The following is a 14,569-nucleotide window of genomic DNA, read 5'->3' on the forward strand; positions in this document are numbered from 1 at the left end:
ATCCGTACTGGGATTTAAGGAAGCGGTTTTGCACCCCAGTGAAGACTCTGGACAAGCAGTTTTGAACCTAGACCCCTCATAGAGAAATGCCGTCGACCATGTGCGTGCAGATGGCGGCTGGGGTAGCAGCCCTGCGACAGGCTCTGAGGCCTCTTCCCCACCTGCTGTCTTTCAGGAGAGGCACATGATCATGCACAAGCGCACCCACACCGGGGAGAAGCCTTACGCCTGCAGCCACTGCGACAAGACCTTCCGCCAGAAACAGCTCCTCGACATGCACTTCAAACGCTACCATGACCCCAACTTTGTCCCTGCAGCCTTTGTCTGTTCTAAGTGTGGGAAAACCTTTACACGCCGGGTAAGAGTCGGAACTTTACTTCCCTTATCACGGTTCTTAATATCATGTTCTTGATCTTCCACTGCAAAGCTGGGCCGTTTTTTCCACTGAGGTTATAAGCACAGAGATGCCTTATCATTTGGAAAGGGCCACTCATCCCCACCTCAGGGTTTTCTGTACACGTGTCAGCCCTCGTGCTGAAGGAGGGGACTTAGTATCTGAATAGGTCTTTCTTGGATCTTCCCCTGGGGCCATGTGAGTCGGGTCTGCACAGGACAGGGAGCTGGTCTGATTCTCCTGTATTCCTCTTGTCTGCAGGCTGCTGAGAGGACCCCGCCCCTCCTCTCCTGAGGGCCTCTCTTCTCTCCATCTCTGTATCTCTCTCCCTCTCCTCCCCCCTCTCCTTCCCTCCCTTCCTTCTCTCTCCCTCTTTCCCCTTCCAGATGGAGACCATTTCCCTTGAATGAGGAGAGCATGTTCAGGATGTGCTTGTTAGCACATACTAGAACATTCAGACTCAATATGAATACCCGATTTTTTATTTTTTCAAACTAAAGAGAACTCCTAATTTCTGATTATCAGTTTTTTTAGTAACATGAACGAAGATTTTGTTTCTTCTGTTAGAATACCATGGCAAGACATGCTGACAATTGTGCTGGTCCAGATGGCGTAGAAGGGGAGAACGGAGGGGAAACAAAGAAGAGTAAACGTGGCAGAAAAAGAAAGATGCGTTCCAAAAAAGAAGACTCCTCCGACAGTGGTCAGTAACTTAACTTCTTGATTTAGTTACACGTGGTAGATTTTGGTGCCCAGTTGCCAGTACATTGATTTATGGATGTACTGGGATAGAGAGGCCAATCAGTCTTACTTCCTTTATAGCCTCTAGTCTCCCTAATGTGTGTTATGTATTTACAGCAGCAGCTAGTTTGTTTCTGGGGCAAGTTTTTTTGTTTTTTGGGTTTTGGGTTTTTTTCCTCCTGGTATTCCATTGCTTGATAAAACCTTAAATACTTTACATGGTCAGTTAAAGCCAAAACAAAATTAGTATCTCAACTCAGTTTCCTCAGATTAGTGATATTCTAAGGCCAGCAGAGTTTCTTTTCTGTGTTCATAACTTTTACATTTAGGAAGCTGGTCTAGATTTGAGCAATGACTCTAATGGACATGAAGAAGGTTCTTAAGCATCTTGACCAACTTCTGGTTTGACCGCCTGTGTCAGCCTAGCCTTGAGAGGTGTTGATCAAATCCGTGAAGGTCAGCCTTTCTCTTCCTACCTTAATCTCCATTTTATAGTGTAACACTTTGCCTGTTTTCCTACTATTGATACTTTTGGGGGTGTTTTTGACTTCTAGTCACGAAATCCAGGCAGAAGGTATGCTTTGAGGTGCTAGACCCATGAAGAGGGAGAACAAGAGCGTCGGTCACGGAGAATCACATTTGATTGTACACACTCATTTTGTGGTATTAGGCTTTGTAATGTGGGTGCTTGGGCTACTGGCCAGGTAGTTGAGAAGGCACATCTGTGACTAAAGATTTAAGCTTTTTATGGTAAAAGATGTATGTAGAGGGATTTTGTTTTGGGGAATACGCTTCCCCAGCAGCACCATCAGACTGGAGAAATTAGAGATGGTGCCTTATGTGTTTCTAAGGCTCCTTTTGTCTTGCATTGCTTGTTAGTGATAATGGGGAGGGGTCAAAATTTTTGAAGATTGAAAATATTTGAAAACTTCATTATCTCCATTGATTTTATCTAAAACCTGCTCATGAAAGCAATAGGTTTTTTTATATTTAGATCTGTAACAAGGTCCCTTTTAGTGTTTGTGTATTTTGTTTATTTTAATAAAACCTTTTCTGGTTAGAAGTTTTACTTTTCCTGGGATAGTATTCATCCAGTAAGCATAAGAGTAATTTATTTTTTGCTGCCTTTTCTAGAAAATCTAATTTAAGCATTCTCTTCATCACTGGGTTTTTAGTAAACATGCCTCCTTCAAAACGTCGGTTTACTTAACTTTTTAAAAGCACACTGTTCTCTGCTGGGGCGCCTGGGTGGCTCAGTTGGTTGTGCATCTCTGTTTGGTTCAGGTTATGATGCCGGAGTCCTGGGGTGGAGCCCTGCGTCAGGCTCCCTGCTCAGCGGGGAGTCTGCTTCTCCCTCTCCTTCTGCCCCTCCTCCCTGCTTGCATGTGCAGGCTCGCTCTCTCTCTCAAATAAATAAGTAACCTTAAAAAAACACACACACACCATTCTCTATTGAGAATCTTTGTGGGATCCCTTTGGCTGAGAAATTAATGAGTGGGGCGCCTGGTGACTCAGTCAGTTGAGCGTCCAACTCTTGGTTTCAGCTCCGGTTGTGACCTCGGTCTGGAGATCAAGCTTTGCGTCAGGCTCCATGCTCAGTGGGGAGTCTGCTTGGGATTCTCTCCCTCTGTCCCTCACCCCACTCGCATGTGCTCTCTTGCTCGCTCGCTCTTGCTCTAAAATAAATCTTTAAAAAAAAAAATTACAGGCCCCAAGTGCCCCAGGGATCCACAGGTACCCTTGACCTGGAGGATCTGTGTAGGTGCTTCTAGTTGCAGAGCCTCCTGCTGCCACAGATGTTGGCCCCTAGCCTTCTTGCTTATGGTACCACCTTGTTCACTTCTGTGGTTCATCTCCCAGTGAGATCGGTTTCACTCCCTGATTATGCATCGCAGAGCATCTTTCAGCAGAAGACTTTACTGATGGTTGCTGCTAGATGCTGCAATTCCTTCTTTTGTCTTCTGCATTGCTGGCTTGTAGAGCACAGTGTGGTTCTGGGCCTTGTACCTAGTGTCTTTTTGTGCCCCCAGGAAGTCTGGGCTTTCCATCCCACTGCTCACCAAGGCCACACAGTCACGTTTGTCCTCTCCCAGAAGTTCTGCCCGTTGCCCATTTGCAGAGATTGACCAGCAGAATCCACTGCTCTTCTCAAGGCTTTTTGCCAAAATTTCTCCAAGCCAATAAGCCTTTGACCCTATTAACCTTCTTTGTGTGCTCTTTTCCCCCAATTCTCACTGAATTTGTTTGGTTTTCTAGGCATTGGGCCAACTTAGGCAATAGGGGGCTTGAATAAGTTCAGCAGGGAAGCATCACATCTCGTTCTTGACGCACTGCCACATACCAGTGTGTTCCCCACATTTTCACTTAGGGTTTGACAGATCAGGCATTTTGTCCTAAAGATGAGGCATTTACTCCTAGATTTCTAAATGTAAATGTCTGGTGCTAGAGAAAGACGGCATAACCTGTACTTCTCAGAGGCAGGCAGGGGGAGGGTACTCTGTGTGCCGGGGGCGGGGGGGAGGTTAGCAGGGGCTCAGGAGTCGCGCCAGGGGCAGGCAGCAGAACCGCCCCAGGCCAAGGCCAGAGGTTGAGTTCTGCCTTCTGTTGTTTAGCCTGCCTTACAAATCACTTAGCTTCTCACTTCTTTATAAAATGAGGGTAGCACCTCTTATTAAATGAAGTAGTGAAGCCGAAATGGAATAATGGAGAATGTTAAAACTGTGACACTTGGTACAAACAAGAACTATGTCTGTAGTGGAGGCTGAGTTTCAGAGCATGGTTACATGAATTACGGCTCAGTCCTTTTGATCCTCAAATCACTAGTAAGTAGGTTGGGGTGCTTTAGAGATTATATACGGAAACTGAGGTTCACTGTAGTCATTGTCCCAGGTCACACACCTAGTAAGGGAGTCAAAGCTCCTTGTCAGTATTCTTTAGAGACAGTAGTCCTCTCTCCTTTATGTGATGATGGCATCAGGGAGAGAATTAGGGAGTTAAGAATGACCCATTGAATCTGGCATAGCTGAGAATTAAGTTAAAAAAAACTTTGCCTTAAAAAACCACCAACGGGTGCCTGGGTGGCTCAGTAGTTTGAGTGGCCACCTCTTGATTTCCTCTCTGGTCACAATCTCAGGGTCGTGGGATTAGGCCCCAAGTCAGACTCCATGCTCAGCATAGAGTCTGCTTGAGGATTCTGTCTCCCTCTCCCTCTGCTCTGTCACCACCCAGCCCCATGTCTCTCTCTAAAAATAAATATTTTTTAAAAAATATCAATCATAGTCCTAGAAGAACTCTTGCTGCTTATCCTAGTAATAGGGTCTCACAACGCAGTGGGAATTCCGCACGCGCGCACATATGCGCACACACATCTTCTGCCAACTCAGAGACGAGCAGGAGCACACATTGAGGGTCCGTCTCAGGCTAACCTCTGCTTTATCCTTGCATGACAGATAGAATATGTGTTTTCAACTTAAGCACTGTGGTATTGTTATATATGTTGCATATGATGGAATTGCCTCTTAAGAATTTGAAACTCAATATTCTGATGTCTAAAGCTAAAGGAAAAATGTAATATCCAGTCCACGTAAAGTAGGAATAGTAGCCTTCAAGTTGATTTGTGTATTAATTCTAGCACAATACTAGTTTACTTTGTCAATGTTGATAGCAAAAATTCAAGCAAAAGCATTTTTAAATGGACTTTTATTGATGAAAATAAATATGTAACTAGACTTAACAGAATATGTGATTTTGTGTGTGTGCCCTGTTTTTCTTCCGCCATGCTTCTCCCTGCCCCCCAACCTGTTACTCCTGATTTCATGAGAAGAAAATGCTGAGCCAGACCTGGATGACAATGAGGATGAGGAGGAACCTGCTGTGGAAATTGAACCCGAGCCAGAGCCTCAGCCTGTGACCCCAGCCCCACCACCTGCCAAGAAGCGGAGAGGACGCCCTCCTGGCAGAACCAACCAGCCCAAACAGACCCAGCGTAAGTTACTTGTCTCCACTTAGTAGGCTGGAGGCTGGCATCCGCTCCCAGCACGTGGAGGAGCCAGACGGGACCTTGTTTCGGGGGATGATGGGAACTAAGCCATGAGAACAAGTTAAGGTCACACCAGGAACAAACTGTCAGGAAGCGATTACTTAGTTTTTACTGGGAAACACATGAGGAAGACCCTAGAAGCCTGTTACGCTTCAGTGAGAAGTCCAGAGTAGAAGGGTACTCACGTTCTACAAGGTGGGTACTTTTAATGTGGGAGGGTTCCGCGAAACAAAATCCCAGTCAGCTGGCAGAACTGATATGGTAATTAATGTAAAAGAGCCAAATTTTAAAGGATAAAGGGTAAAGCAATTTCTGTGCTGAGATTGTTCCTCCTAAGAAATCCAGGCCTGTGGATTCAAGTGTTGGCCTTCTGATTTAGGAGTGGACGCAGAAGAGGTGTTCGCCCTCTCCCTCATGCCACAAATGGCAGTGGGCAGCAGTCCTGTCTTGGACACGGCCCTTGTGACAGCAGGCTCTGGGGACTCGAGTCTCTTTCTGTTCTCTGTGGCTGTGGATGTCCTGAAAGCTGGCAGGCAGAGTTTTTTCTTTAACAAATGCAAGATTTAGTCTTTTTTATTTTAATGTACTGCCGGAGCCCCACTTGACTGTAGACCCTGGGAGACATTTAGCCTACACACACTTGAATGAAAACACTGGTGGAGGGCCCTGGGTGTGGGAGGCTTCAGGATCAGAAATGGATGTTCTTGCTATAGGTGGCTCACCTCCAGCGTGGCCCTGCATGACACGCAGCGTGACGTTTCTCAGTCATGTGCTGTCTGCGTCTTTGGCCCGTCTCATACTAGTGCAAAGCTCAACTTTAGGACATAAAGGAAAACTAAGGCTTTTACTATGGCATTTGGGAAGCATATGAACATGAATGTCAGCATTTTGTTCTTTGATAGAGTGTTGGGGCTTCACGAATGGCCGTATTTTAGCTCAGTAAGTCTGTTTTTTATGACTTTCTCTGTGTCCTTGCTGAGGCTTTCCTGCATTGCTGACGTCCATGTAGTGTTGAGTCTGACAGGACCTTTGTGATCCTCAGGGGCTTTAATGGAGCATTTGTTTTGTTCATGCTCTTTCTTGCCAGCAACAGCCATCATCCAGGTGGAAGACCAGAATACAGGTGCAATTGAGAACATTATAGTTGAAGTCAAAAAAGAGCCAGACGCGGAGCCCGTGGAGGGAGAGGAAGAGGAGGCCCAACCAGCTGCCACAGACGCCCCCAACGGAGACCTCACGCCCGAGATGATCCTCAGCATGATGGACCGGTGATGGCGGGGCCTTGCTCGTCGCCAGGACTGCTCTGGGCTGTGTTTAAACGGCCCGCATCTTAATTTTTCTCCCTTCTTTCTTTTTTTGGCTTTGGGAAAAGCATCATTTTACACCATTTTACCAAACATACTGAGAACTAAAACTTCAAGGATGATGTTAGAAAAATGTGATTTTACTAGAACTTGCTGTCTGATGTTAGCAAATCATGGAATGTTCTGAGTCTCTGAGGGTTTACTGTGAAGTGCTGAGGACAGTGTTGATGCCTAACTGGTTTTCTTAGATGGAAACAGAGACATTGAACCCTCTCTCTTGCAATGGTAAACCACTCCAGAATGGCCACCGGGTTTCCCAGAGTTCTAGGTCTTCTTCCCAGGAGAGTTTTTAATTGTAAATGCAGACTTGGGAAGGACTTACACTTTTAAACTGGTTTTTGCTTCTGCTTCTCCCTGACTCCCTTTGCTCGGAGCCAGCTGCACACCAGTAGTACGGCATGCTGCGGTCGGTGTCTGTCCTGAAGGCTTTGCCTCTTTCTTGGCAAAGTTTCTGTATGGTCAAGCTTGTAAATAACTTTTTTTACATTTTAATCTTTTCCATTAATTAAGAGGTTGAAAAGAAGTGCAGTGTAAGAAAACCCAGCATTTTAATTACTTGCAAATTAAGTTACCACAGACTGTCGTGTGTGAATGTGGACAAGGAATTGGATCCCAATCATGTAGCAGAATGGCACCGAGACTGCTGCCCGCTAGCGACGGACGCCCGCACGGAAGATCGCGATTTCCAGCCCGTGGAGCCAGCATTTGAACCTTGCACAATTAACTTTCAGTTATGATTTCCCATCTACATTTTCTTTGCTCTGTTTGTAGCTGAATTTTGTGTTTTATAACTCCTCTGTTCAAGCAGAAGGGTGATTATGAGTGGGTCACAGCAGCCCTTAAAAGCTGGGCCAGAAAATTTCACTAGGTCAGTAATTTAAACTTCGGATCTGCAAAACAAAATAATAATAATGTGAAACAAAACCAACTAAAAAGTGATTCTTGCACATGAACTGTCACACGTTTGAAATGTGTTTTTTAGAGAGCCTCAGTCTTGCTGATTTCAAACACTTTTTTCTTCTGTGTATTGCTTTTAAAAGAGCCATCAGTTAGCTATCAGACTCTAGGTTGATGCATTTTGTACTTAGCTGTACTGTGTGATATTTTTCATTATTTTAGGACGCCAACATGAGACCTGTAATAAAATATGTAATGGGGTTGAAAGCTGGGGAGGAGGATCTACTGCTGTACAGCTAATAAATCATAACGGATTAACAAGTGCTCCAGACACTCCGTCACGTGTAATCTCTGCCTCCCGGGGGCCCGCAGGCCCTCGAGCATGGCCTCAGGTGGTGCAGGCCTGGTGGCCATTCAGAGGCAAACTCGAGTCCCAGGACGGCCACTTCCTCTCCAGCACTTCCAAGATGATCTTGGCAAATGGCGGGACTAGTGAGTGAATCCTGCCACAAGTTTTAACTCCCCAAAGGTGTGTGTGAGTAGCAGGGTATGGACGGACAGCTGCCAGCCTCCGTGATCCACCTGAGGAGTGGGTCCCTGTGGTAGAGGGGTGACCACAGAGGTTAGAAAAGAAGGGGGCTCCTGGGAAGTTCTATCCTTTGGATCTCAGCTCAGTGAGGGCTGAGTACCTTGAGTTCTGCCAAGTGCAGGACAACAGAAGCTGGGCCCAGTTTGCCCTAGAGAAGGTCATTTGGGAGGGGGAGACAGGAGGAGTCAGTCACCAGGCTGCGGGGAGAGATCCTGGGTGGCATCGCTTGTTAGCGCTGCAGGGGGGCCGTGGAAAGGGAGTTGGACTAGGAAGTTGATGCATTAGTGAAACGTCATCTTGCTGCTGCTGGCCATTTCTGGGCAGATAGCTTTGGCAAACCCATTTTAGGTAAAGGCTTCAACCACTAATTCTAGGGCTTTTTAACCAGAATTCCGAATTAGTGGCTTTCAGTGAGAAGTAACAAAAGATGAGGTGTATGTGACCTTCGGCTGCTTGTACTGTCCACGTAGTCATGTCTCCCAGGAAAACAGGTATCTGAGGCCCCAAAACTCACAACCTGGCAGTCAGCTCCTTGGACCCAATGTTAGTGGCCTGAGGCTGTCAAGAATGTGGGGTCTTTGTCTCAGGCATGGGCCAGCCCCTACAGGGGCCAGAGTACCCCCACCATGGTGTTTCAGTGGCCATATAATTTTCTAAATTTTTTTGTGTTTATACTAGAAGATCTCTGCAGAACAGTGAGATCTTTATCTTAAGCATAGCCTTTTCTCTCTCATTGTGTACATGTAAGTTGTTTGAAAGTTTAAAAGATCAGTTCTGGATGGAGAGGGGGCAAGAAAAGTCACATTCTAATGGAGTAGAAACTTAGAAGGGATCCCGCATTGCATAGCCCATGATGCACCCTGTGTGACTCCATTATATATTAAAACATAGATTTTATACATATAAACATTAAAGTACAGAAGCCACTCCTCACTCCACACCGGAGAACTTGGGATGGGTAGTTCCCTGACCCGTCTGCTCTTCCCCATTGTTAAGCCATAGTAGGTAGTGGAGTAAAATATTCCCTTTCCACACCTGGGCTGGCACCACCCTGTCCCCTGCTGCCCAGCAAACCCCCGAGCCCTTCCCTTGCCTGCGGTCTGCATCCAGTCTTCTACAACCATCTGAAGGAGCAGCCTGGCCCCTCCTCCTGTGCTGCTTCGGCAGGCGGAGCTTACGCCTCAGGATGAGCTTTGAGCATTTCCTGCGCGCCGACGGAGTGTCACGCCATCTAGAGCACAGCCGAGCTGAAGGCCTCTCCCCCTCGCACTGAGTCACTCAGCATGTTAGGAGTGGAGTCCCATGTGTTCACTTGGTCTCTGAGAGAGCTGTGGTAGTTCGGTCACTGCCGCCCTGCCCACCAGCAGTTTCGGAGGTACGGGGCTTTAGCCTGGTCACCCTGCCCTGCTTTCCGTGGCGATTCTGGTTTGCTCTCAGCAGCCTGTGCCCACCCGCACAGCTCTCATCAGGGGCAGATGCCAGCAGTGTGTTGCTCGCCTCGAGAGTCCGCTCTGGCACTCCTCCCCTCTTGTCGTTCTCATCCTAATCATTCTCAACAGAAAAGCCCTGGCGAGGTGGGTTTTCTCTCGGTGCGCTGAGCCCCGGGATCGCCGAGGCACACGTGGCGGCTGTGAGTATTCCCAGAGTGCCGGGCACTGCTGTGAGCACTTCAGCAGCATTTCAGATGCTCACAGCAGTACTTTGACGGACGTTAATGGCTCCCGCTTACGAAGTGGGAACTGGAAGCCCAAAAACATAAGTCACTTCTGGAGTGTGGAACACCTGGTAAGAGGCGGACTCAGGACGCACATTCAGGCAGTCGGCCTTTAGAACCAGCGCTCTCCACCGACCGCTTCGCAAGCTGTGAGCACGACAGACCTATTGAGTTCTCACCCTAAAAGCAGCTTGTAGATTCTCTGTGGCCTTAAAAGGAGTCCAAAATCTTAACCCAAACTCTTCTTTCAAACTGGGAGACATCAGAGAAGGACTGTCTCGTGCCTTCGTTTGAGTCCTCCCATCAGGCCTAGTCAGTCCTCAGCTTTCACACCACTGGCCTTTTGCTTGAGGGGAGGCTTTGCTCAAGCTGCTACTGCTCGGTTTCTACCGCCACTTTGTCTCCGTCTTTGCTGGAGATGAGAAATTTTGTTGTTAGGGGTGGGAATGATCACCTGACTGGAGGATGTTCCCACTTCTCTCCACGCCCTGAGATGGGGAGGGGTAGCTAGATGGGAAGCAAGCCAAGGGACCCTGCTCACCATCTCTCGTCTACTCTCAAGGTTATTTCACCTTTACCTGCCTAAGCTGTGGCCAGGGCAGAGGGCTGTTCCTAATAAGTGGAGTTTAATTGGATTGTAGTGGTAGAAAAAAATAATTCTTCTCCTGTGAACCCTCCAGATTCTGAGGCCCTGGTCTTTAATAGGGCAGCATGCTTCTGGTTAGCAACCCCACCCCATGACCTACTGACACCCCCCCCCAGCCAGCAGAGGTTAGGTCCTGTGGAAGGGAGAGGATGCAGACACACGGAGGACCACCATGTACCCGGCCTTTGCTCACCCCTCCCTGAAGCCCTTGGGGTTTAGGCCTTAGCCCAGGGCTGCCCCCTGAGGGTACTTCCCACCTTCCAGCCTTCATCCAGCCTGCACCTGATGAATGCTGGCTGAGGAAGCGAGTTGCAGAGATGGGCACCTGAGCCCATCTGGCATTTTTTCTGCCTTTTCAAAAGCTGGTGGATTTCCGGGACGCCTGGCTGGCTCAGTTGGTACAGCATGCGACTCTTGAGCTTGGGACCATGAGTTCCAGTACCCGTAGAGATAACGTAAAAGGTAGTAAGGAGGGCACGTATTGCATGGTGCACTGGGTGTTATACACAACTAATGAATCATCGAGCCTTACATCGAAAACCGGGGATGTACTGTATGGTGACTAACATAATAAAAAATCATTATTAAAAAAAAAAAAAAAGTTGGTGGATCTCCGACAGGGTCACAGACTCCAGATTAAGGAGCAACAGATTAGGTCCTTCAGGTTAGGACCCGGGTGTTGGGAGAGATTCTGGGAGAGATCCGATGCTCCTTGAATAGACGCCCCTCCCGGCCGGCCCCCAGTCCACCTCCCCAGCTGGGTTTTGGAGTGGACGAACGCGGGTGGGCCGCAGGGATCCCCGAGCGGGCAGCGCCCCCTGGTGCTCCCTGCAGGGACTGCGGCGCGGGGTGGAAGTAGGGGGCTAGGAACCGCAAGAGGCGTGCGCCACACGCGAGACCCTCCCGGCCACCCAACCCCTACCCCTTGTCTGCCCTGCCAGAGTAGCTCCTGCGCTACAGGGCGGGCGGACAGCTGGGACTCTGCCCCCCTCCTACGTCTCCTGGCCCCCGGAGGCCGGGGCGGGGAGGAGCCGGGCTGGGGGCGGCCTGGCAGGAAGCAGCGCGTACCTTCCGCTGCAGGAGGAGCAGGTGGCTGCAGTGCGGGCCAGGGCCCCCAGGCTTCCTGTGTGCGCGCTCGCCGGCAACTGTTTCTCCTCTGAGCTCCTTGGGCCACCCGGCGGCCCGATCCGGCCCCATGGCCCAGACCCCCGACGGCATATCGTGTGAGCTGAAAGGTAAGCGCTGGCCCTTCCCGCCGACTCGGCTCCAAAGTCGGAGCACACCCAGCGTCCGCGGGCACCTGCAAGCAGTTGTCTCTGCTCCTGGGAAGAGCTTGGCGCCCCCACATCCACTCCACTCTTTCCTTGCTGGCTCATAGATGAGCCCAGGCCACAGGCCTGGTACAGCCCATGGGCATGAGTTGACCTCCGCTGGAGGACCAAATCACCCAGCAGGCTGCCGTTCCACAGGCGAGATCACCAGGTTCCTGTGGCCCAAGGAGGCCGAGCTGCTGCTGAAAACCTGGCTACCAGAGCGGGAGGGTGCTGAGCGAGGTCATGTCCTGGTATGGCAGGGGGCAGAGCCTGGGAGGGCCACTGGGGCCCAGGCAAAAAGAGCCTCTTGGCCTGCCCAGGGCGTCAGACACTCTCTCCCCCCAGGCATTGCTGCGATGGAGAGCCTACCTGCTCCACACCTGCCTCCCCCTGAGGGTGAGTGCCAGGGGCTGACTGCCACCCCCACCTTGCCCTCCAGCAGCTTCCTTGGCGATGGTTGTGCCGGCCAAGTTGTCTGTGTTGTCCTGTGGGCTCTGCCCTTCCAACAGCACTGGGCTCCGGAGCTGGTAGGGCTGGCTTTGAGCTCCCAGCTGCACAGAGGACTGGGATCCCAGGAAGGTGAGGAGAGGGCCTTGGTTCCAGCTGATTCTGGCTCTCCATAGGTGGACTGCACATTCAGCTACCTGGAAGTCCAGGCCATGGCGCTGCAGGAGACACCCCCTCAGGTGAGACAGCTAGTACCCCACCTCCATGGCCTGCAGACAGCTAGTACGCCACCCCCTCCCCTGAGCCCACACATGGAGCCCAACCCAGCAGCCCTCCTTCCCCAGGTGACTTTTGAGCTAGAGTCCCTGCCTGAGCTGGTCCTGGAGTTTCCTGGTGTGGCTGCCCTGGAACAGCTGGCCCAGCACATTGCCGCAGCCATCAAGAAGGTCTTCCCTCGCTCCAGCCTTGGGTGAGGCCCAGCAACAAGGGACCAGCAGGAAAGGAGGGCAGCAGGGGTGTGCTCTGGATGACACAAGTGGGTTGCCTCCCATCCCAGGGGCTACAAGTCTCTTGTCCCCTTCTCCCCCTCCCCAGGAAGCTATTCCGGAGGCCCACATCCCCCACCATGCTGGCTCGGCTGGAGAGAAGCAGCCCCTCTGAGGACAGTGCGCCCAGCAGCCCCTGTGGTGAGGGCCAAGAAAAGGCCACACAGGGCTTCCAGCCTACCCCCATCCTGCAGCCCCAGATTCCTGAATTGGGGATCTCCCAAACTGAACAGAGTCACTCAAAGCACAGCCACCACGCAGCTCGGGTCCAATCTTCCTCCCTCTCTGACCTGTCTCTCTCCTCCTCACCCCATTATACCCCTGGCACCTCCCCCCAGGTGGCTTCTTGGAGACATATGAGGCTCTGTGTGACTACAATGGCTTCCCTTTCCGAGAAGAGATTCAGTGGGTGAGAGTAGGGCCCTCCTTGGGGGGCTCTGGAGACATCTGATCCCCCATGTGCATCGGGTCCCCTTTCCCCTTGTGACCCCAAGCCAGTTGGAGACATCTTCTTCCCATCCAGGATGTGGACACCATCTACCATCGTCAGGGCTGCCGCCACTTCAGCCTATGTGACTTCAGCCATTTGGGCAGTCGGTCTGTGGCCTGCCAGGAGTGGGAAGGGAGGGAGATCCCATGACCCACATTCCTGAGCCTTGGCCTCTCCATGGAGGGGGATGCTGGGCCTAGGATCTGTCTGGAGGGCCCTGAACTCTGCCCCTGCCCCTTTTCCCACCCAGGGACCTGGCCTTGAGTGTGGCCGCCCTGTCCTACAACCTGTGGTTCCAGTGCCTCTCCTGCGTGGACATGAAGCTGGTGAGAGTATAGGGGCAGGGAGGGGCTGAGGGTGCGGGGACCAGGATGCAATCTAATGAGCCCCTACTCTGGTTCTCAGAGCCTTGAGGTCTCAGAACAGATTCTGCACATGATGAGTCAGTCGTCCCACCTGGAGGAGCTAGTGCTGGAGAACTGTGGCCTGAGGGGGTAAGGGGGACAGGGTAGGGCTTGGGGACAGGAGTCTGGGAGCTTGGGAATGGGAGGTTTGTGGCCTGGGGAGGAGATGGGAATCCAGGGTCAGAGTCTCACACCTGCAGTCTGGTCCCCAGAGACTTTGTCCGGCGACTGGCCCAGGCACTGGCAGGGCACTCAAGCTCTGCCCTCCGGGAGCTTAGCCTAACGGGGAACCTGCTGGATGACCGAGGTACGGCTGAACCTAGGGAACCGCAGGGGGCTGGTGCTGGAGGAGGTGAGAGGCACACAGCTGCGCCCTTCCGTAGGCATGACTGCTCTCAGCAGACACCTAGAGCATCGTCCAGGAGCCCTAAGGAGACTCAGCCTAGCGCAGACAGGGTTGACACCTCGAGGTAAGTGGGGTAGGCAGGGGGCAGGGTGGGGGTGGATCTGCCTGATTGCTGAGCCACTCCCTCCTCTGCCACCAGGAATGAGGTCTCTGGGCCGGGCACTGGCTTCCAATGTGGCCTTTGACACTGTCCTGACCCACTTGGACCTTTCCGGGAACCCTGGGGCGCTGGGGGCCTCGGAGGACAATGGGGTGAGTGGTTGTCTTTAGAGGCAATGACTGGGGGCAGTGGGATGTCAGGGAGCTCTTGGCGAGGTGATCCCTGACTGCCTCCCATCCTCATCCTCCCATCAGGGCCTCTATAGTTTCCTGAGCCGTCCTAATGTTCTGACGTTCCTGAATCTCGCGGGCACCGACACCGCCTTGGACACTGTGAGAGGGTGGTCCGCGGGGGGATCATCTGTAGGGCAGGTGGCCGGGCCCAAGGCCTGAGGATAGACCGGGGGCGGGGCTCGGTCCTCGGTCGGCGTAGCCCACACCTTCCTCCCGCAGCTCTTCGCAGCGCTGGCGCGCGGCTGCT

General features: G+C 51.3%; 2 protein-coding genes across 4 annotated transcripts in view; both read left to right on the top strand.

The window, feature by feature from the left end:
* The window catches only part of CTCF (CCCTC-binding factor), a 46,611-nt gene extending 38,852 nt beyond the window's left edge, over positions 1-7,759 (top strand). For 2 of the 3 annotated variants that reach the window (XM_040633458.1, XM_040633459.1), the window contains 4 exons: positions 176-358; positions 962-1,097; positions 4,959-5,120; positions 6,262-7,759. In XM_040633458.1, the coding sequence (XP_040489392.1) occupies positions 176-358; positions 962-1,097; positions 4,959-5,120; positions 6,262-6,446 (666 nt within the window). In that variant the 3' untranslated portion in view covers positions 6,447-7,759. The remainder of the gene's footprint in view (positions 1-175; positions 359-961; positions 1,098-4,958; positions 5,121-6,261) is intronic. The other variant, XM_040633460.1, reaches the window with a different exon arrangement.
* Positions 7,760-11,395: 3,636 nt separating this feature from the next.
* The window catches only part of CARMIL2 (capping protein regulator and myosin 1 linker 2), a 17,249-nt gene continuing 14,075 nt past the window's right edge, over positions 11,396-14,569 (top strand). The window contains exons 1-14 of the mRNA XM_040633462.1: positions 11,396-11,619; positions 11,854-11,948; positions 12,043-12,093; positions 12,321-12,383; positions 12,489-12,613; positions 12,739-12,830; positions 13,028-13,098; positions 13,213-13,286; positions 13,430-13,505; positions 13,585-13,673; positions 13,796-13,890; positions 13,967-14,053; positions 14,129-14,241; positions 14,344-14,421. Of these exons, the coding sequence (XP_040489396.1) occupies positions 11,580-11,619; positions 11,854-11,948; positions 12,043-12,093; positions 12,321-12,383; positions 12,489-12,613; positions 12,739-12,830; positions 13,028-13,098; positions 13,213-13,286; positions 13,430-13,505; positions 13,585-13,673; positions 13,796-13,890; positions 13,967-14,053; positions 14,129-14,241; positions 14,344-14,421 (1,149 nt within the window). The 5' untranslated portion in view covers positions 11,396-11,579. The remainder of the gene's footprint in view (positions 11,620-11,853; positions 11,949-12,042; positions 12,094-12,320; positions 12,384-12,488; positions 12,614-12,738; positions 12,831-13,027; positions 13,099-13,212; positions 13,287-13,429; positions 13,506-13,584; positions 13,674-13,795; positions 13,891-13,966; positions 14,054-14,128; positions 14,242-14,343; positions 14,422-14,569) is intronic.

Source organism: Ursus maritimus, unplaced genomic scaffold (genome assembly GCF_017311325.1).
Source record: "Ursus maritimus isolate PB19 unplaced genomic scaffold, ASM1731132v1 scaffold_19, whole genome shotgun sequence".
In the NCBI taxonomy this organism is placed as follows: Eukaryota; Metazoa; Chordata; class Mammalia; order Carnivora; family Ursidae; genus Ursus; species Ursus maritimus.